This window comes from Schistocerca nitens, chromosome 1, assembly GCF_023898315.1.
Source record: "Schistocerca nitens isolate TAMUIC-IGC-003100 chromosome 1, iqSchNite1.1, whole genome shotgun sequence".
Taxonomy (NCBI): Eukaryota; Metazoa; Arthropoda; class Insecta; order Orthoptera; family Acrididae; genus Schistocerca; species Schistocerca nitens.
The window spans coordinates 547,142,525-547,165,142 of record NC_064614.1 but is presented as its reverse complement, the minus strand read 5'-3'; the positions used below and the strand labels follow the sequence as shown (position 1 = coordinate 547,165,142).

Here is a 22,618-nt window from a genome sequence, read left to right as displayed (position 1 = left end):
AACCTTACAAATAGAAAACATGTAAGCCTCTGTGGTATCTTACAATTTATAACTTTCAGCTCCGTCAAATGGTTAGACATTCCAATTGCTCATCATTTCTGGGATGATTGCTAAATCTTGCTGCAGCAGTTTTAATTATTGTGGCTATTATATAAAACTACCACATTCACTTTTCTCTTTCCCTGGATATTATTTTGTTGAAAGTAAATTTATACAGTGTGATGTTACTAGTGTTATTCCTTATAGTATATGTTTTACTTTTTCACAGCAAAATGAATGTGATGTTACTATTGGATGGAATTTACCAGCAATATGTCAAATAATCCATGATCATGCAGCACATCATGACGTCTCTAGTGGTGGTATAAACACAGGTAAACTTATGAACTAGCATCTAGGATATATTGTATAATAGACATGCACTCTGCCTAGTAATAACTTATAATAGTAATTTATTATTTTTATATTTGTAGCTACTTCCCCTCTGGGACCAGACATACACATAAATTTGTGGCACTTCAATGAGATCCCACATGTCATAATCATATGCCAACCTGTGAATGTGCAATGTAGAGGAAACCTTCCTAGCCACTCATTGTTCTAAACCCCTTTTCTAGTTCATATTTATTGATGATATCTTTGTGATGTGTTTCCAGGGCTAGAACACTATCCTCATTTCTCCACACCTGCAATAACTGCTCTCCTATCTGCTTCATCTTGTCCTTGTCAGCCCAACACACCACCTCCCGTACGTTGACATCCACCTGTTTCTTGGCTTCACAAAAGCCTTTGTCCACATCAATCTCACCAACCACCAACAGGCCAAAATGTGGATGACATCTGCAGTGATGAACAATCCCTAACCAGTATACTTGAGACCTCCAAATGTAGTCCACATACAGAGTCTCTGTGCCGTGTGCCGTGCCACTAATCCTCCAAGTGTCTCCACAAACGAACTCCAAGGCATAGGTATAAAACCTGCCCTTTGTACTTACCCACCACATCCTAATTACAGTCTTGCTACAGACATATCCTACTCTGTCTGAGGTAGAGTCATCTGTGAAATCAGCTTTTTCTTCTTTCATTCTATACTCAGACTCTCTCTCTCTCTCTCTCTCTCTCTCTCTCTCAATCCACTTCTGCACTACATTCAATGCCATACATAATTTTACCTTCTGCCCCTCCCCACCTCCTTTTGCCACTCCATTTCTCCATTTCATACAATGAAAGCTGCAGGTGGAATGCAGTTGGCTGGGACAATGTATTCCTGCGTGCACGCCCGCAAATGTGTGTTTCCTACATTTTTCTGCATTAGTTAGCTCTGGAGAATTTTCCAGTCTTGTTTTTGTGCCTGTTGACTGTCAGAGCTTCACCTATTAGGTGAGTTCTTGGCTTTACGTCTTTCATTATTTGTATAACAACCGGCCTCTGTAGCCAAGGTTTCTACTGCATTCCTGTGCAGCTACTCTTGATTTTGAGGTAATCAGTTCACATCCTGGAAGTGGAAGACATTTTTACTGCCATGTGGCTGACTAGAGCAAGAAAGGTAGTGTTGTAAAGTACCGTATTACCAGTCTTTGCACCAAAGTCTTGTTCTCATGGGGACATTCAGGCTCAGAGGCTTCCTTGGTGCTAGTGAAAAGTGGTGATTATGTGTTGGTACCAGATTTCACTGTCTCCCTTATTTTATCTTCATGCAACACAAATGTAACACCATACTATACACACATCCAGTTACCTATATTCAACAAAAACTCATTTAAGATACAACATTAGTACATCCAGATGAAAGGGATAATTGTGTGCCAGTGAAGAATACCCTTTCCGATTTGTTGGCTGTAGGTACCCCTCTGGATCTCCCAGCCAAGACCATATTGCATCCAGGACTTTCCATTATCAAATATATTTTTGTATTTAGATTTATAACAACGAAAATAATCAATTTTTGATGCTACATGTCAAATTAGTGACAATACAATGTTTTAGTAGTAATCTCTGTCTTGCATATTACCCTGTCTTCCACTTTCAAGCTCTCAGGTTTTCAAATCTCATCCAGTGCAGTCCCCAACAATTAGTCTTTCCTTCTCATCCTGTCTGGTAAGTCTCCCCTGACCCAGGGTTCTGGGTAACTTTACTGAACTGTACCCATTTCCCTAAACCTCTCCAGTCCTTTCCCTTCATTCCACTTTCTTCCCTTAAACTCTTTTGCCAGAAGAAGGAGCCACTGGCTCTTAAAGCTTGTAAAAGTTAAATCATTGTGTGTGTGTGTGTGTGTGTGTGTGTGTGTGTGTGTGTGTGTGTGTGTGTGTGTGTGCGCGCGCGCGTGCGTGTGTTTTCTCCTGCCATCGATTGGTGAGTAGATTTTTTGTAGATTTCTACAGTAAGACAGAAGCATCTCTAATAGTAATAGCTTGTAGAGACACCACAGAAGTGATCAGCCCATTGAACGACCAGCTCAAGGTATATGTGTATTTGAGATTAATCTCATTTGCACCAACCTTTATGCCACTTTTGTAAGAAGGAAGAACTGTGAGTCTGACAGGTAGCAATTAGTTCTTCTTTTCCTCCTCCTCTTCCTCTGTTAAAAAAAGGCTTGATGATACTCCTAATTGGAAGGGAGATTTTTTAAAAATTGAGTCTATATTCTGTAGATCAGGAGGGCACTAGCTATATTGCACATGATCAGGAAACTGGCAAACTGCAGTGTTGTCACTGTGTATTGCAATCAAATAAGGAAGTTCAAATTTTGTGCAGTTATAATTTGTGGTGCTATCTACATTGTTATTCAACAGATTGTGTGGCTGCAGACTGGAGGCTAACAGATTACTGCTAATGAATGATGATCTTGATAATGATTCTCTTGCAACTTGCCAACTGTGCGCTAAGTGTTACATATTTATTGTGTTAATTTTTTATAAACATATCATAGAAGAAGAGAATAACAACAATTATGTGTCCCACAGAGAAACGTCAGTGTCATTTGTACAAGAACTTCATGTTTATCTTATAACCACTGATTGATCAACTTTGCAATCTAATTGTTAAATGGATATAAAACTAATTATACTGACATTTAAAAAAAAATGTTACAGCTGCACTTGTGGTGAGCATGCTCTTCATTGTCATCATAATAACGCTTGGGGCAGTTTTGAGAAAACAACAGAATCGTATTCGCTGCAGGAACTTTTTCAGTTGCTTTGCACTATCAAGATACAGAGGCCATAACTTCTACTCGAAGGTTAGTAATTAAAAAAGGTAAAATTATTTTACATTATAAGATTAATTGATCTTCATGATTAAGTATGACAATTCTTTAGGCAAAAGTAGCCTAGAGTAGCCAAAATGTAGAGCCAAATCTCCTTTTGATTGTGTTAATGTGTTTCAAACAAATTATCATTCTAGAAACAGCATATTGTTTTTTTTTTTTTTTTTTTTTTTTTTTTTTTTTTTTTTTTTTTTTTTTTTTTTTTTGGTGTCGAGTCTCGGAGAGGCACAATGAAAATTATTGCCAGAAATATTCAGTTTTCAGCCTAAGTCTTCCGTTAGACATAGAAAACTCGTCCATATTCACATAAGCACAACTCACACACACATGGGCACTGTTGTTTCAGGGTGCCAGGAGACAACAGTGGCAATGTGTGTGTGAGTTGTGCTTATGTGAATGTGTGAGAATTTTCTACATCTGGCAAAGGACTTGTCATAAAGCTGAGTATTTGTAGAATACATGTTCATTGTGCCGGTCAGTGACCCAGTGCCTCTTCTATCTCTTCTATGTGGCGAGTAGTTATCTCTCCTTTCCATCTAGTTATTATTCCATCCTAGATTCTTCATTGTTTGATTTTGATGCGTGAAACATACTTTCGAAATGACGGTTGAAAATAGTACAGACAATCCAAGAAAAAACGTGTTATGTCCAGGAGAAGGTATACTAGTTCTGAAAGTAAAATGTGCTTGATGGGAAGACGGTCGACAATTTGTAAAACATTTCACCATCTTCTTCAGCATGTTCATCAGTTACTCTTCACCAATGTATCACTGCTATTGTAGTCTCAAAAGGTAATTGAATGATTCTTGTGTTTTAATTGATGTAATTTAATTCCTAATATGAAAATGTAACATCAGCTGAGTAATAACACATTTTCGTCCATTTAAATCTCTTTATGTTTTTTTTTTTTCTTTTCGATGTCATAAAATTTTCTATATTACAGAAAACACAACTTTGTGCCACCTCTTTCTCATACACTAAACACCACAATGCAACTAAGTACTTAGTTCTGCAACCTCAGCCTAATTTGAGGTCTCTGCCTTTTCAACTCCAGCACTTTCATTCAACAGCAACACTCACATACAAATCCAGAATGACTCAACTCAATTATGGGAATGCGCTCTCAGATTCTCACAGTCTTCCGTAATTCAAGTAATTACTCTGTTGACCTTGAAGGATCACTTTCCCTGACTTCTGAAGTACACTATGGAAACACCACCTCCAACCCAGGGGGCACACAGCTTCTATGCCTCTCAAAGGCCACCAGCCCACTCCATGATTTTGCAAGCTCCAAATTGCTATGTGACAATACTTCATTTAGGCCTTAGAACCTGTCAGGATCAGGAGAAGAACATCGACATTTTCATTTGCCACTTCCTGCTCCCACTTACAGTGCTTCAGTAAGCTGCTTTCTGCCTGGAATCGTGCTCAGGTGACAATAGCTCTTGTGTTTTAAGGTGGGTGTCAATGCTTCTATTTGTAGTTCCTACGTATGTTTGACCACATGTGTTTGAACCAATAAGAAAGGTGTGTGAATACTTGGAAACTTCAGAGGACCTATATCTGCCATTTGCCACTGCACATGTGGTCAAGCGTGTGTGCATACTACAAGCCACATGCCCCCCCCCCCCCCCCCCCCGGTGGGGGGGGGGGGGAACAACTCTGCACCCTTACGCAGCAGTCTACTGGTGTCATTAACTGTCAGTTGTCTGGATACATGTAAACAGTATGGCTTGCTGAACTTGTTTGAGACTGTAACTACTTTCGAAGTCATTGTAGCCACTGGTGGTGTCTCTAGAATTGGAAGATGAAACATTAGGCAGAGAAATGTGCCTTGGACCATTGCCTGATGCCCGTAAAATGAAAATCACAAAACACTTACCTCTTTCTTTCAACGTATTGTGTGTTATGGGATCCAGAAACATAACACACATTGAACCTCTTGCCCTCCAGGAACTAGAGCGACACAGTCATGAACCTTTCCTCCAACAGTCTTGGCCCCATAGAAGTATCAGTCCTTTAAAAGGCCTCATCTTTTCTCCCACTCCCAAATTCAGTCATGCAGGACTTGTTAAAGGCCTTCTCTCCTTTTCCCGGTCACTACAGTGGAAACACTTTTTTGCCACCAACACTACCTCTCAAATTCAACCAAAGACCAATGCTGAACCCTGCCTGACTCAGTTCACTCCTCTATCCAACTGTGATCCATCCCCGCTGCCCCCAAATCACTCCCTGTTAACTTTCGAGAATTTCTTAACCTCGAACCTTGCCTCACCATCATTCCCCAAATCCCTCAACATGCAAACCCCACCTTACATTTACAGAAAGATCCACAGTCCACCACCTAAAAACTGACCGGGCGAGGTGGCGCAGTGGTTAGACACTGCACTCGCATTCGGGAGGATGACGGTTCAATCCTGCGTTCGGCCATCCTGATTTAGGTTTTCCGTGATTTCTCTAAATCACTCCAGGCAAATGCCGGGATGGTTCCTTTCAAAGGGCACGGCCGACTTACTTCCCCGTCCTTCCCTAATCCAATGAGACCGATGACCTCGCTGTCTGGCCCTCCTTCCCCAAAACAACCCAACCCGACCTAAAAGCTGATCCCGACCCTATAATCCTACATGCTGACAAAGGCTCCACCACTGTTGTTTTGAACTACAAGAATTACCTGACATAACCATCCACCTATAGCCCTGTTAATGCGACCCTGTTCCAGAAATCCAGCAGGATCTCCAGTCCCTACTCAGATTCTTAGGCCCTTCCCAGAACCTCTCCCCAGTCCATCTCTCTCCTCACCTCTACCATTCCGCGCACTCCTACCTTCTACATACTTCCTAAAGTTCTTAAACCCAACCACTCAGGACGCACCATTGTGGCTGGTTACTGTGCCCGCACTGCGAGAATCTCTGCTGTCATACACCAACACCTTGTACCTATTAGCTGCAATGTACCCTCCTACATAAAAGATACCAACCATTCCCTCCACTGACTCTCCACAGTTCATGTCCCTTTACCACACAGTGCCCTGCTCGTCACTGTTGATGCCACCTCCCTTTACGCTAACATCCCTAAGGTCCATCGCCTTACCTCTGTTGAACACTACCTTTCCCAATGCCCAAAGGATTCCAAACCAACCACCTCCTTCCTATTCATCATAACCAACTATATCCTCATCCACCGTTACTTCTCCTTTGAAGGCATTACCTACATACAAATCTGGGATACAGCTTTGGGCACCCTCATGGCACCATCCTATGCCAAACTATTCATGGACCATTCAGAGAAATCCTTCCTAAACACCCAGGATCCCAAACCCGTCACCTGTTTCAGGTTTGTTGATGACATCTTTGTGATCTCGATCGAGGGTGACATCGTATCCACATTCCTCCAGAACCCTGACACCTTCTGCCGCATTTCCTACACCTGTCCTACTCAATCCATCAAGCCACCTTTCTGGATTATTATTCACATGAAGAACTTCAAATGGCATTTCTAGTGGCTTGTTTATGTAGTGTAGATCACTGGTCATGTTATGATCCAGACAATTTAAGGTGTACATATGATCAGTAAATTATTAGATATGAAAGCTAGCTACATTACGCTGTAATTAATGATTTTAAAGAGGAAAGATTATAGTAATTGCACAAAATTGGCATTTTGACAATGATTCCACTCAGAGAGAGAGAGGGGGGGGGGGTTGTAAGATAGGTGTGAATTCTTGGAATTTTTCAGCGTGCATGCACAAAATTTCAGTTCCGTCCAACAAATAGCATAGCTCCAGCAATGTGTCTGAAAGTGATGCATATTACAAGCAGTGTGTCATTACTGACGTCTTATAAAGGGGAAAGACACTGTGGGGAATATTCACCAAGTTTTGTGTGAAGCCTGTGGAGCATTTGGACTCGCTTGGGAGGGCCATAGAACTAGAATATTATGTTGAAAAATGGGTCGGGTAATTGGTTCTTACTGACGTATATCAATCAGTAGAATTATCACAAGGAATGAGCAACTATGTCGAAAGACAGTAAGTATGTTGTGATTTTTGTTTTATGGGCATTAGGTAGTGGTCAGAGGCACAATTCCTTGCCTAATGTTTCATCTTCCAGTGTTGGACACATCATCAGTGTGTAAGTTTCATTATGTGAAATAAACAAATTGTCGAAGACACAAAACGTGAGGCTTCCATTCTGGATGAACCTCATAAATAAATAGCTGTTGGAAAATACAGGAAATAGAAACAGTAGCAAGTAGTTCAGGCATACAAATAGTGTTTGGAAAATGTTATATCTAATGAAAAAATCTTTCTATTTTCATTCTTTGTTGTGTGCTTGGAAGTGACAGATTTACTTTTCACATGCTTTGTCTGTCTGCAGCCCGCAGCTTTTATCTCCTGAATACAGATTGACACAAAGCTTTAGGTTACCTTTACATCTGCCCTGTTCAGGAGGAAGATTAAAAATGATCTACGTAAACTTAAAACAAATCTGATAATCACAGAAAAATAAGTTGCTGCTAGTAGATAGTATATAGTGTCTGAATGTACTAGTTGGAACTGAATATCTATTAATTGCCCATAAGGCCAGCATTATTTATTTATGGACACATTATTTTTATTTGTGGTGATAAACCAAGGGATATGTATATTCAGCAAAATCTTCATTGTTTGTGCATAATATTAGCTTACGTTAAATAGATTTGGGTATTCTTTTTTTTGTCCTAAATGTTGCATAGTGCTCATTCTTCATTAATTCTGTCAGTGATATTTAAAGTATCAACTTATGTACTTGGTTTAAGTGTAATGTTAAAATTTTGTGAAATCATCTTGTGTGCCATCTGTGCAAAAAGCAGACATTGGTCCTGTTTTTCTTGTGGGCAGCAATGCTTATGAAAATGGAGCTTATCTGCTAGTATATAACCATCTTGTTGTGAGCTTTTCTTAACGTTTGTTTTTTTGTCCATATAATTTACTTGCATGTCACACGCACTTTTGTGTTTATTGCTTAATTTTCGTTGCAGGCGAGTGATGATAGCAGTGACCTTTAGGTGAAGGGACTGGACATTCACCACAGTTTAGGGCTTTCAGACAAGTCAGTGTTGTATGAGTCTCTTTACACTTGGCCACCTTGGGTGTGGATTGCATGTGGATTGCCTGTTAGCATATATATGGGCTTTGGATTGCATGATTGCATGTGGGTAGTTAGCATGTACAAACAGACACACACATGCACGCACTCACACATTACAACTAATCATGCACGGGAAGTACAAATGGTAGTATTAGTTGTACCAAAAACTACTACCATTATTTGTTTTTGAGAGAGTAGCTGCATGCTAGTGTCAGTGTTCAATTTGTAATTTTATTTTCTTTTGTATTTTATGGCCTTTGTTACTGCTATTTTTGTTGGTTTGTGGAGAGATGTTTAGGTTTTATCCCAATAACAGCCAAAACATATTAGAATATATAAGGAAGGGATATTTGTAACCTATTACACAATGCTGTTGAATTATCTTTCTTGGAGTCATATCATACTAGGCAGTTTTTGTTACCATGTTGTGTTAGATTTTTATTTTGCATGTTACTGTAGCTTCTTAGATTCTTAATTTTATTTTTACTTATTTAGCTATCAACAATCCTCAATATTTGCAGATTCCTTAGTACAGAATGAAAGGCATTAAAATATTTTGTTGTGCATTAGTATTTTATGACTACAAGAAGTTTCAGCCATAATGTAGCTTTATGTGCATGCAGTTTTTATGTTTGGATTACTCTGTTATTTCATTAGGACTTTTTTCAGTTAGGTTTGTATAAGTTTTTGATATTTTTAATAGTAGTCAACTTTGCAACTGATACAGTGCAGTGTGTACAGTGTAACGTTTCACAGTATCTTAGAAACTTATAGATGTAAACTTAAGAAAATTTAAAAAAAATGAGAAAGCAAGGAAAGCATTCCGACATGAAGTTATGTGGGTGAAACCAAAGTTAGGATTGGACTCTAGTTGTAAAGCAGCAGTATACTTTTGTCATGCTGGAAATTGTCAGTGTCAAAAACAAAGCTGGAAGTATAGGAAAACCATCACTGTTTGGTGTAAATTAAACACCCCTGAGTGTGGGTTATGTGGAGGGAATTCTAGAATTGTGTAAAGAAAGACAGTTAACTTTTAAAACAGCAATATATTGTGTTGTTAGATGCCAAGAAAAAGACTAACCCCCAGTCTGTGATCAGATATGCAACTGACACCTGAACCTTCTTCCACCACTTTCATTAACTTATTTTAAATACATTCTAAATATGTGCCTATCTAAACCTTTTTCTGCTTTCTATAACAAGTATTTCACAATTTGTCAGTATGTGTCTTTAGAAGAGTACATGTGCTAGAAGAAATTATAGTATTATAATGATATTCTTTGATATCAAGAAAGAGTTTGACCTTATTTACCACAACGAGGAAACTACGCCAATGTGGATATTTCAGATAGTCATTTTGATTACTGAGTCTCTTCTTATGGAGTGCTGTTTGTTGTTGGCAATAACATCCAATCCCAAACTGGATGGTGGTTGAATGATACTTCATGCTAATGAACTCAAGTCTTCTGTAGACTTTTATTCACTCCCAGGGAACACTATCAATATTTCGACAGAATTACCCTTTGGTGCAGAATTAGAGGATCAAAATTAACCTGAAAATTACCACTTGTGCAACATTTGGAAGTCTGAAATAAACCTAAAGAATTGCCAAACTCTCTGCTGGGGCATAGATTTTCCTGCGCATAATTGGTCAGAATTTTGCAACTAAAATCTATGAGCATCTCAGTAGTAACTGCCTTATTAATTTTACTATCAACACGACTAATAAAGGGCTTGCCCTCACAATCGAGAACCAGTTTGTACCCTGACACGAGCCCTTACATCCACTCGCATGTACAGCTTGGAAATCTGGTTCTTGGTGGCCAGCATCACTCTATCATACCTTCAAAGGTCACAAAATAAGTTGTTCTGGATCATTACTGCTATCAGTATATGTATTGGCAACACCTATATTGAGTAAGTCAAGTCACACACTTTCATGATCATTTCCAATGGTTTGCAGGTTGACAGTCGATCAGAATGTTTGTCATCTTCCACAGATTCTTGGCCTAACTTGAAGTGCATGAACCACTGTAACATTCTTGCTTGACCCAGTGCATGTTCACCAAATGCTTCTGTCAGCATGTGGTGGATTTCAGCTGCAGTTTTCTTCAACTCGGGGACAGAATTTGATGCAAATCCATTGTTCCTTCATGTCATGCATTTCACAATTCAAAGAAGCACTGAAATGTGTTCTGATATGCACCACTACAACTCACAACTGCATGCGCCAAAGATGATGAAACTTTATGCCGCAGTAGCTGAAATGCGTACCTCGAGACATCTACGTTCAGAATGTCATTCTTCTACTGGTTTGACCGGTACATATTTTGGGAAGCACTTGTATTTGGAAACAAGCTCTGATTGTCACTGTGTTTTACTGCCATACAATCTTTGTAGTCATTAGCATTACCAATACCACCACATTCTAGTTTGCAAAGAAACAGAAGGAAATCTCCAGATCAAATCTTCATGAATGTTGAAGATGCTACTGCTGATGTGGTAATGATATCATTATCACCATTAGTAGGTGCTGCATTGTGAAGATGCAGCTTCAAGTCAGGTAGCTGATATATCTGGAAGGTTATGCTGTAGCAGAGTCAGTATCTCTATTAGCATTCCCTGTCATGGAGAGTGAATGTTGTTGTTTCCCAATTTGCCTCTTCACAAACAAGGTTCTCAGATCTCGTCTGATAAGACGCCTTACGTGATTATAGATTACCTACTTGTATTGTATTTTTCTTTTCAGTATTTGTGGGTTGTGTCATCTGTAATAAAGTTGCCACAATTTCAGTTTTAGTACTGCAAAACAACTGTAGCTGTGGTTGATTAATCTTATAACGCATTTTAATCTCCATCATTACCCAGCAAAGAAATCTGTTGCAGCTGCTACCTGTAATCTCTTCCATGAGACCTCTCAAATCAAGGTACTGCTTCTTAATAAAGTCTATGTGGATGGGCACAGGGATCTCATTTAAGTGTGGGAATACCATCTTTGGTGACACCAGCCCAAGTACTGGTGTCAGGATGTGGTACAATGCCAATTCCTTTCTACCATTGAGAGAGGCCTATGCTTGGCTCTGTGTTTGACATGCTTTCTGTTATTTGACTGTCTTTATCCGCTATAATTTTTCTAGTATTGTAGACAGGGCCATTGTCTGTTCTAACTGCTTCACACTCCAACAACGTCACATTTGTTAGACAGTCTCTCCCAATTGAATAAAATCTTCTCGGTTTTCTAGCCATGTCAGTTCTAATAGAATACTCAAGCTTTTGATGGCCGTCCCTGTCATCTTCGTCAGGAGTAAAATCCACTGACCAGTGGGGCTGGGACAGTTTTCCACTTATACAGGCATGATTGCAGCCTCTGCCACCAGTCAGAGAGAGCCAAGACAACGTGTGGCCAGAAGGCGAGTTGGACAGCTCACACACAGCTGCAACGTCAAGTGGTGTGACTAGCCAGTGCCACGATTGAAACTGATGCTCCTGCCTTCATAAAATCATCAAGCATCTGCCTTTGCTTTCTTTCAACATCCTGTGCCCATCCCCATGCCGTACTAAATGTGTACCCCTGATCCCTGTTAAAATTGTTGCTGTTTAACTGATCTCGGGTGCCTCTTTTATAACAGAATCCCAATATGTTGATGCATGAGCTGAGACTCTTGTCTTTTCAAACTGTATTTTATGCCTGTTTATATTCTGCTATAGCCAACTTGTCAAGCTCTGTTTGTTTATTATGTCACTTGTGCTCAGTTAAATGCTCTGCAACTGTCTGATCAGTTTGGCCTATATAGCTGGTGTCATGTTTTCAAGGGACGCATACGCAATGGACACATGACGAGCTATGTTGTCTTTGATAGGGCGCAGCATATCTTGTCAAATGTGCCACTTGACATCACTCAGTCCTGCTCAACTCGCCAGAGGCTGCAACGGTGCCTATATAAATGGAAAACCATACCATCCCCGGCAGTCAGTGGTTTTTACTCTTGATGATGGTGGTAGAGGTAGCCATCGAAAGCATGAGTATTTTGTTTGAATTGATGCGGCTAGAAAACCGGGAAGATTTTATTCAGACATGGTACCTTACAGTATTTGCGTAGATAGTTTCATTCCTTACACAGGAATGGAGTCACCTTCCATGCTGGACACACAAAATGTCCATAGATAATTTAGATTTACAAAGATTTGACAGGAAGACTCCTGATTTCATCATCATAACGAATATATGGCATGGTGGTATTGGCATAAGATGTTACTGTTTATGCTAATGGCTCTAAGTGGCAGTGAGGGGGAGAGGGGCACCCTTGGCTGCTCAGCAGTTTGCTCCAATTATGCACTCAAGATCATCCTACTGAGCCAGTTCACAGCTGCAGCAGCAGCAGCACATTTAATCTTGAGAGTGGTGGACAGCTGCGACATATTGAAAATACCAAATTCTTCATCTGCTCTGCATTTCTGAGTACAGGTTGGTTTGTGGGGGTTGAAGGGACCAGACTACAAAGGCCATCGGTCCCTTCTGAGTACAGTGCAAGTCATCTATTGCATGTGGTCACTAGAGCAACCTGCCAGTCCATTCAAGAATTCTTTCAGCTGATGAATTTTGTACAACATGCAGCCATGTTAAGTCCCCATTACCAGCTCACTGTCCAGGAGTGATAGCATACATAATTAAGAGGAGGAGTTACTGGAAGTGAAGGGAAAGTTTCTGCACTTGGTGAAACTGACAATCTCTCTGTGGTATAGGTCCTTGAAGTACTCCTGACACATCCCAGTATTGTACATTGCCTTTCTGTGGACAGTTGCGGACTGCAGAGAAGGAAATGTGAACTTGTGGCTCAATTTCATTTAACTAATTAGCTCTTTGTTTTGTATGCATTTAGGCAGTTTTAGATTATTATGCAGACTATGTTTTATATAACAATTTTTTTATTGTACTTTTTGGCTAATTTTTATCTGCTGACTTTACATTAACCCAAACTGGGTCCTGATGCTTACAGATCTGAGCATCCTTCACCCACAACAACAACACTATGAAGCCTTGCAGTAAAATCATATAAAAACCTTAAGCAGTGGACCCCTATCAGTTAAAAAAATGTCTATCACATTATGTTCTAGAGAAAAAAACTTGGTTTCGAAACAAAGCATTACATGTTACTCATTGATCTGCGATGCAATTTTTCAAGATTCTCGTGTGCTAATTTGAGGGGAATGGTGACAGCCCAGTGGTACTGCTAGACTGCAAATCATTAATCACCACACTGTTTTTGCACGAACCATGACATCACAACTTCAACATGCCATAAATACATGGTATCACCTGCCATATCAGCTAAATTCCCTTACAGTCACTCATGATCAAGAAGCAGAATGCTGGGTTTGACTTTCAGATTACCTATGTTGAAATGACAGTTTATGATCAAACCTTTTAGAGCACAAAAGGTGAGGAACATAATTCTGAGTACATTTTCGAATTATTTCAGTTCATGAGAATCCCAAGTGACACAAAAAATTACAAAATTTTCTGTATTTTAAATTTATCAACATGGTAGAAATTTTGAATTGTATTTATTAAAATGAATACAAAAAGAAATAATTACATTAACAAGTTTGTTGAGTGATACAGTGTAATAGAATTTATTAGGATTTATGGATTTGTACAAACCATTGCTGGCATATCACGACATAGCACATCTTACAACAAGGCATGCTGTGTATTTTAATAGTTTTAATGCTACAATATGCATAGTATCATCAGATTTCCACTTAAAAAAATAATAATCTAGACTCTTTCCTAAAGGAGATACGCCCTCCAGGTCAATAATGACCTTCACTATAACTAATAATTTCGTTTTCCATTTGTGCCATGAGTTGTAGATGTTTCACAAATTTTTCTTGTGTGTTCATACTACAGATTCTAGGTTTTATATGTAGCTGCCGACGATTTTCAAATCAGTAAAATAATAAAACAGCTTGATCTCCAGCACTTCCAACCAATGCTTTAGAAAGTTAATACTGTTGAAATTTATCATACCACTTGTTGTATATTTGTTACACATAGCAACTGTATCTTCCACAAATTTGATAATCTTTTTATCAACAATAGCGAAGTGAAGAAATTGTTTTAAAATAAATTCTACTCCTTAATATTGGCTCCATTTCATTTTGGCAGTCTGATACTGCAACCCATTTTGAATGTTTTTGAATGAAAACAGCCGTGGTTGCAAAATTGTTTTTATTAATAACAGTTAACATCTCACCCCTGTAGGGTATCATCAGATTATCTGGAGACGCAGAACAAAAATTAATATGACAAAACTTAGGCATGGTTCTAAGATGTGCAGCATTGCATGCAAGGGACAGTAATAGGATAAGCTTCAGCCATCAGTTGCTGCTAAAAGACATTGAATAGGAATAAGAATATTCTGGATATAATATCCGCTCATCAAGGATCTTTTCAGATTCATGAAAGACGTAACAAGAAGTAAAAATAAAAATGTAAAATTAACCAAGGTTAATTATGGGTGGTGGGAGAAACGGGAATATAAAAATTGGTAAAATATAGACCGGTTATGTACCTTCCAAGTATTAAAACAGGCTCATCATGATGTACACAGCACAAAGTCATTTATACAACATGTGCTTGTAGTGTAGAAACTGACCAGCTAAGCATGTCCTCCCAACACAGGAACAGAACTGATTGTGGGTGTGGGCTAGATAGCACAAAGACTCAAACATAAACAGATTACACTATTATGCGAACACTATATCATGGCAGTTTTAGGTGGGGAGTGTTTTGAACTGTGGTTGTGTAAGATAACAGTAGAGATCGGGCCTGAACTACCGCGGCCAGCCGCAGCAAACAAATGCAGTGTAGCCACCACGAAATGCTTTGTGTACTCCAATTTACTTTGTGTTGTGGATTACTTGTTTTCTTTTCTTAAGAATGAAGAGACTAATCCTGATGGATAAAGGTATTCGAATGCGACTCTCACCACAGCAAAAGGAATCGATGATCCCTATGACCATTACATCAGTTATGCTTTTGTGCAGAATGTGGATGTAGGATGGCAGCCCTTTGAGCAGGAGGCAGGGCTTGTTTCCCCGCACTGCACCTCTCCCCTCGAGCAGTCGTAGTTCTCATTTGTTTACTGTCGTGGCTGACTGCCACGATATACAGTCCGCGTAATAACTACATTTCTTAACATCAGCAATTTAAAAACTTATTAAAATATATTTGATGCCACTTAAAAAGAGAACATATCAGGCTGCAGTTATAAAACACTAAAGAACTAATGGGAACTTGCTAGTAACAGTTGTATGTGATAAGAATGTAAAAATACACAGAAAATGGAATAGTACAAGATGGCCACTGTGACATCCGAGAATGCTCTTAATAGGAAGGTAAACAAAGTAGAGGAACATTAATAAAAGATTGCAACTGCATAAGGGAATTTTATGATGTGGCCAAAGAAACAGCCTGTGCATTGTGTGTCTCACAAATGCGTTGAGGGCTGCAGAGCCAACATATCAATTTATAAATTGCAATAGTTTCTAAAAGGGTCCAAGAGAACCTTAAATAAAACCATATAGAACAGAAAAAACAGTAGATGGATCCTGTTAGAAACTATTGCAATACCTAAATTGATGCCTGGGCTCCGCAGCCCTCTGGCATTTGCAGCATACATGTGGCCATGTCACAGGAATCCCTTTTTCATTTGGAATTATTTTATTAACGTTCCTGCATTTTTGTTTACCCTGCTGTTATGAGCGTTCTTGGATGTGGCACTGATTTATCTTTTGTTATTACATTTGCTGTGTATTTTTACATACCCATTACATTCAATTGCTATTAGCAAGTTTCCATTAGCTCATTACAGTTTTGTAACTGCAGTGTGATTTGTTCTCTTTTCAAGTGGTGTCATATATATTGTAAAAAGGTTTTTTAAAATTATTGTCATTAATCTGTTTTAGATTACTGTTTTTGCTTCCCATTTAGCTCTTTCATGTATCTGCAACTTCTTGACATTTGATTTACGTAGCAGCAGCTGTTCATGAAATATTTCAGTTTTCCATCAAATCACTGAAAGTTTTTCTGTATCATCTTGATGTTCATTTACCACTCTTCATTTGGCTATGAAAATTAGGACAAAAATCACTTGTGTAACTTCTGGGAGTCTTGTTTCTGCTCCACTCAAACATTTGACCAAACGTAATGTAAGCCTTTCTCCCCTGGTATTCAGTCTGTTTGTTGAGGAAACAGTGGTAGAAATAAAACATAAGTTGAAGTGTGGGGTTAAAATTATGAGTGCAAGAATACTATGTTTCAGCAATGACATTGCTCAGTCAGATTGATAAAGACAGTAGATACTGAATGGAATAAACAGTGTACTGAAGACAAAATATGGATTGAGAGTAACCTGAAGAAAGATGAAGGTAATGAGAATAGTGCTGAGCAACCTTTAAAACTGGGGACTGTGAGGTAGATAAAGTGAAAGAATTCTGATACCTTGGAATCAAAATGTGTGATAGACAAAGTAAGGGAAACATAAAAACAGACTGGAACAAGCAAAGAGAATAATCTTGGCCACAGGAAGTGTATTGGTATCAAATATTATATTTACTTCAAGGAAAAAAATTCTGAGAATGTACATCTGGAGCACAGAAATGTATGGAGGTGTATCATGAATTATGAGGAAACCGGAAAATTGAAGCCCAGAAGAAGTTTATTATAGAAGCATGTTAAAAATTAAGTGGACAGGTTAAATAAAAAATGAGTGTTTATCTGCAGAATTGACGAGGAAAGAAAAATGTGGAAGACACTGTTTATAAGAAGGGATGAAATGGTATGACGAGTTATTATGTAAGGGAATGAATTCTGTGGTACTAGAGGAGCTGTAGAGTAGCTAGCAAAAGGCAGAGATTGGATTGATGTAACGAATAAAATAGGATATTTGATGTAAGTGCTATCCTGATATGAAGAGGTTGGCACAAGAGAGGTAATCATAGTGGTCTGCATCAAACCAGTCGGTGGCGGAGGGGGGGGGGGGGGGGGGGAATTAAATGCTCTAACCGCAGTGCACTGTGATGCTGGCGATGATTCCCGTCTAATGTACAACACTCATTCATATTTGCCAGCCAGCAGTTCCTCAAAACTTGAATGTCCATAAACAAGTCATCATGAGAGAGCTGCCATGTGGCATTGATGTCTTGCTGTAGGAAAAAACTGCCTGTGGCTACAAAATGCCAATTCACCATTGCCTGCCAACTGTCTGCTAGTTCATTACCCTTGCGGAGGAATCTGGATTTTGAATTGTGATTACGTAGGCTTTCCCGGCGTAATAAGTCTTGAAAGTCTCTTTGGGTTTGCTGCCGGATCCTAAAATCAACTTGACTCGATATTTCGGCGATCCAACTGGTTGCCATCTTCAGGAAAATGCTGCTTCTGCTGGTGAGTCCCGCTGAGAACTGACGTCAGGTTGCAAATCGACATCCTATATAGGCCACCGTTCAGTACACGACGCATGTGCCGCCCATCACGGTTTCTGCCTTCCAAAACAGGGATGGTGGCGCCGCCCTTAGTGAAACACTGCTGGCAACAATATATCGCAACAAGGCCGCACCGAAGAACATTAAGTTTTGGAAACCCATTGTCTCTGTTAATTAAATTATCAGCCAACCTAATTTCAATCGCCTCTTTATAGACACTGTTCCAAAAACCGAAAATGTTGACAACCACCACAGTTTCCTCAAATTTCATATTGTGTCCCTCATTTAGGCAGTGTTCTGCTACCGCCGATTTTCCCGGCTGTTGTAGCCTCCTATAACGGTGATGTTCCACACACCTGTCATGCGCTGTGCGAATCGAATGGCCAATGTAAGCTTTCCCACATTGACACGGAATTTTGTACACACCAGGTTTCTTAAGCCCCAAATCATCCTTCACAGAGCCGAGCAGAGCCCTAATCTTAGAAGGTGGATGGAACACACTCTTAATGTTAAAATTCCTTAACATTCGCCCAATCTTAAATGCCGAAATATTGAGTCAAGTTGATTTTAGGATCAGGCAGCAAACCCGAAGAGACTTTCATGGATTTTGAATTGTCGCGTGATGTTAAGGAAAGTGACATTGGTTGTCAAGTGATGACAGAAATAGGGTGGTATTTAGGTAAGACCATAATAAGAAACCAACAGTTTAGCCACCCTGAAGAGAAACACTGCAAAGATGGCTGAATCATCACTTTTAAGTGATTTCCAAAATGATACGGCCTAATGCACAGAGGAATTCTGTTCAGATTGCTACTGGCCTTGGAAGTCTTTGCACTTAGGGATTGAAAGTCAATAAACAGTGTTTCGCACAGTGTCCATTCTATAAAAAGAGGACAAGCAATAAATGAAATATGTATTCAATTAACTGTGTCAGATACATGAAAATCATTTCATGGTTTTAAATCCTATCATGGAAATTTCCAAGTGGAATACAAACTGTGAAATGAGTAAAGACAGTAGCATTAAACAGTCAGGAGGCACAAAAAGATGATATTGCTTTTCAGCATTAATATTTGCATTCTGCTTTTATGATTATCAAAGCTTTGTGTGTGTGTGTGTGTGTGTGTGTGTGTGTGTGTGTGTGTGTTAAGATAGATAGAGAGAGAGAGAGAGAGACTTGCAGGCCTTTCACTTTCTGTGAAGGATAGATTGAATAATACTAATGTTAGGACTTGTTTTGTTACAGCTCAGTTCAGGTGGAGAAGTGAGGATGATGAATGCTTCAGCTGATACTGGATTTGGTGAGAGCGATGAAGAAATGATTAGGATTTGAGCATTACGTTTTACCAATGATGCAATCAAGCACAAAAATTAGAATCCAAAAATAATCTATCAAATTCTCAGTGCCTAATGTCTGTGTCTTGGGGGGGGGGGGGGGCTTTGACATGTGTTTAGCTATATTTAATTCCTATAAAAAAATATTCTGCTAAATTTGTTTTCTTACTTGGTGAAGAGCAGGAAAATTTTTGTAATTTGAATCATACTATTACTTTATTGCTTCAGAGAGACTCTTTGAAGACTTGTGTAATAGTTTTATATGGAGACTGTTTTTTGTAATTGTATAAAACTGACAGAAATATAATTGCAATGCTTTTAGTGAGAACATTATTCAGCTATTTTTTGCTGACAAAACTTAAAATTGAAATTTAATCTGCACCAAAAAGTGCTTGCTTTTTGGCTAATCTACATAGCAGTTCTATTACCTGCTAAACTGAACTCCGTAGCTTGCTGAAACAGTGGATTTTGTCTAAATGTGTTTTATGGTGTGATTTTATGAATATTAGTTTGTGTGACACAGCATCTGTTTCATAAGGAGGTTTCAGTCCTCATTGTTTAATGCAGAAACTTCAACAACATTTTATTTGGTATAGATTCGCCATATTAGTCCTTTTACTTCTATATTTTATAAACATCAGTCTTTTCATATGTGGCATTTTATGGTGAAATGTTTACTGCTATGTTATATGTGAATAGTCTTGAGTAGATAGAGTTTAAGTTTTGCACACTTGATTTTTAGTGATTAAATTACATTTTCAATAGTTCCTGTTGCACTGCTTTGATGTACTGCAAATGTAATTGTGATAGTGAGCCAGCGTGTTTACTTAAAATCTTACTTAGCAAAGCAGTGGACATTTGTTTCCCACCAAGCAGTTATTTATTTTGAAAGACATTCTTCGATCTGTGAACACATTGCTGTATTTTTAAGGCTGTACATATGCAATGAGTCACCATACCTGTACGGATATCACTATGTATCCATTAATAGTGTTTATTTTGTATGTAGATCAGAAAGCTGCATTGACTTAGTGAGATACTTTTTTTATGCAACCAATGCTGTTTGTAATTATATTTTCTTCAATATTAATTCAATTTAATAAAAAAAAATAATGTTCCATTGGAAAAACTTACTAATTTGGCTTTTGCATACTGAGATTGCTGTTGTTATTTTGTGCAGGGTATTGTGCATTGTATTTTCAGAAATGTGAGGTTTTATTTTGCAAATAATTCACATTATTGTAAGCTGCAAATTTCCTCCATTAGTGTGTATCATTAGTGCTTGTTACCATAAATATAGTGATTTCTGTGATGCAATAATATTAGATTAAATTTGTTTAATGTCTGCTCAAAAATTGCCTGTAATTAGATTACATGAACATGTCAATGAACTGTAACAACACATTTGTGTTGAACATTCAGACGACTGATGTGCTAGGATTCATCTGAGAAGTGAGTTGTAAAAAAGTGGCAAACACAAATAAAAGCAAATATTAACTGTAGTCAAGCATCACAAAGACTGAACAATTTGGCTGAGTGAAAAGTTATCTGTGGATTGCAGTCGTTTTGCACCATAAGGTCATTGACCCTCCTTTTCTGTATGCTATTCCATCACACACATTATCTCTATTTTCTTATTTTTCCATTTCCCTTTGTCTCATTTTTTACCTAGTACTGACTTTATTCGTGTAAAGCTGCTCCTCACATTCCTTTCATACCTGACTGTCCATTACATTTGCAGAATCTTTTGCTTGGAATTTCACAATTGCAATTTTTTGACGTCTCACTGTAGTTTTTATTCTAATATGCTAACATATCCTTTTGTATTTGATCAGCATTTTCTGCGTAATTGGTATTGTAAAAAAATTGTCTACTGATCCACAATTTTTTGTTGTACTGAGTTGTACAATCTCATCGAATCCATGAAGTTCTGGTTAGTGTAAGAATGGTAATAGCTCAAAATATTTTGTGCATTAAGTTATAAAACCGAATAAAATTACCTTAAATAATGTGGCAATAACATGAGAGATGAAATTGCATACATTATATTTAGCATCTATTACACTGTTTTAGGCTGAGATACAGTTTTGACTCTCATAAACTGCTAATGGGGAAAATATATTACTTGTGTTTACCAGTGAGTTGTTTAGAAAAAAATTGCCATTTGTGCTTTGAATATAAATGTGAGGGGGACATTGCGATTTTTCCCAAATTTTTGAAGAGATGTGTTGTTATTTAGAATAAGGGCGAGTATGAGGAATGTCTTACAACAGAGAAAATTCTTGAGAGAATGCTGCAGATTCTGTAATAATTATTAATAATTCAATTTAAAGAATGTGTGCAATTTTTACACTGTCACATATGTAGTATCAAGTCCATAAGCCACAGCTAATGACAAGCCTTTGGTTCATACACTTTGTGATGTTAAACACAACATTGATTGTCTGGAATGATGCAACAGCACAAAAATTTGCTTTGTTGCAGTTCAGCACATGTCCATGAATCATGTTATGTACAAATTACAAAAAGAAAATAAAGGATATATTTGATCTGACATTTAAAAACTTGCAAAGTTATTTGATATAATATTTAGTTATAAATGGGTTGATAGCTGAAGTAAATGACCATAAGAACTAGAACACCAAACTGTGATTAAATTTCCAAAAAGTTTTCATGACTACTGTGTGAGTACTTTAAGCTTATTAATGTAACAAATATATGCATATACTAAATTTTTAATATATGTTTAAGCTACACTTTTGTGTCATGATGTATCTGTTAAGTCGTTGTTGCCTTCTGTATTGGTTTGTAATTTTGTGTAGATTTGTATCAGTGTTTTCAGTTATTCAGAATGATTGTTACTTCTTGTGTTAGATGGAATTAGACTGTTGCTATCACCTTGCAGAATTTGAATGAAACAAGCCTGACACTATTTTTTGAGTATATGAATAGCATTGAGCTTTCTATTTTTATGATAACAAAGTTATTAAAAAGTGATTGCATGTATTTTATTGAATTTTTATGATGAAAATGATGCCTATGTATATATAAATAGTGAAATAAAGAAGTTCCAAAATAATGTATGTATTATGCTTGTATAAAAAATTAATGGGATTAACTGAAAGGTTGAATCCAATAACTGCCCACGTCGTGTTGTGCCGACTCCACTGTAGCTTGAATGGATTTTTAAGTTTGTTTTATATGCCCGACTTCTAATTTCACCACACAAGTCTCCAGGGTTGAGCAGTTATTGCCTGATGATGACACGCAATACAGTTTGTTAAAGCGGAGTTGGCCGTTATTAATTATGTTTTTAGATTTAATTTTACTACTCGTACAGAGACTCAACGTTCCTTTGTTTAACAGCGTGTTGTCAAATTAAGTATGAAATGCTAATGTCTTT

General features: G+C 38.1%; 1 protein-coding gene across 3 annotated transcripts in view; it reads left to right on the top strand.

The window, feature by feature from the left end:
- The window catches only part of LOC126254123 (cation-independent mannose-6-phosphate receptor), a 633,915-nt gene extending 614,616 nt beyond the window's left edge, over window positions 1-19,299 (top strand). For 2 of the 3 annotated variants that reach the window (XM_049955284.1, XM_049955287.1), the window contains 3 exons: window positions 269-374; window positions 3,093-3,238; window positions 19,127-19,299. In XM_049955284.1, coding sequence (XP_049811241.1) covers window positions 269-374; window positions 3,093-3,238; window positions 19,127-19,213 — 339 coding nt within the window. In that variant the 3' untranslated portion in view covers window positions 19,214-19,299. Of the gene's footprint in view, window positions 1-268; window positions 375-3,092; window positions 3,239-8,284; window positions 8,356-19,126 lie in introns of all 3 variants that reach the window. The other variant, XM_049955285.1, reaches the window with a different exon arrangement.
- Window positions 19,300-22,618: the final 3,319 nt, after the last annotated feature.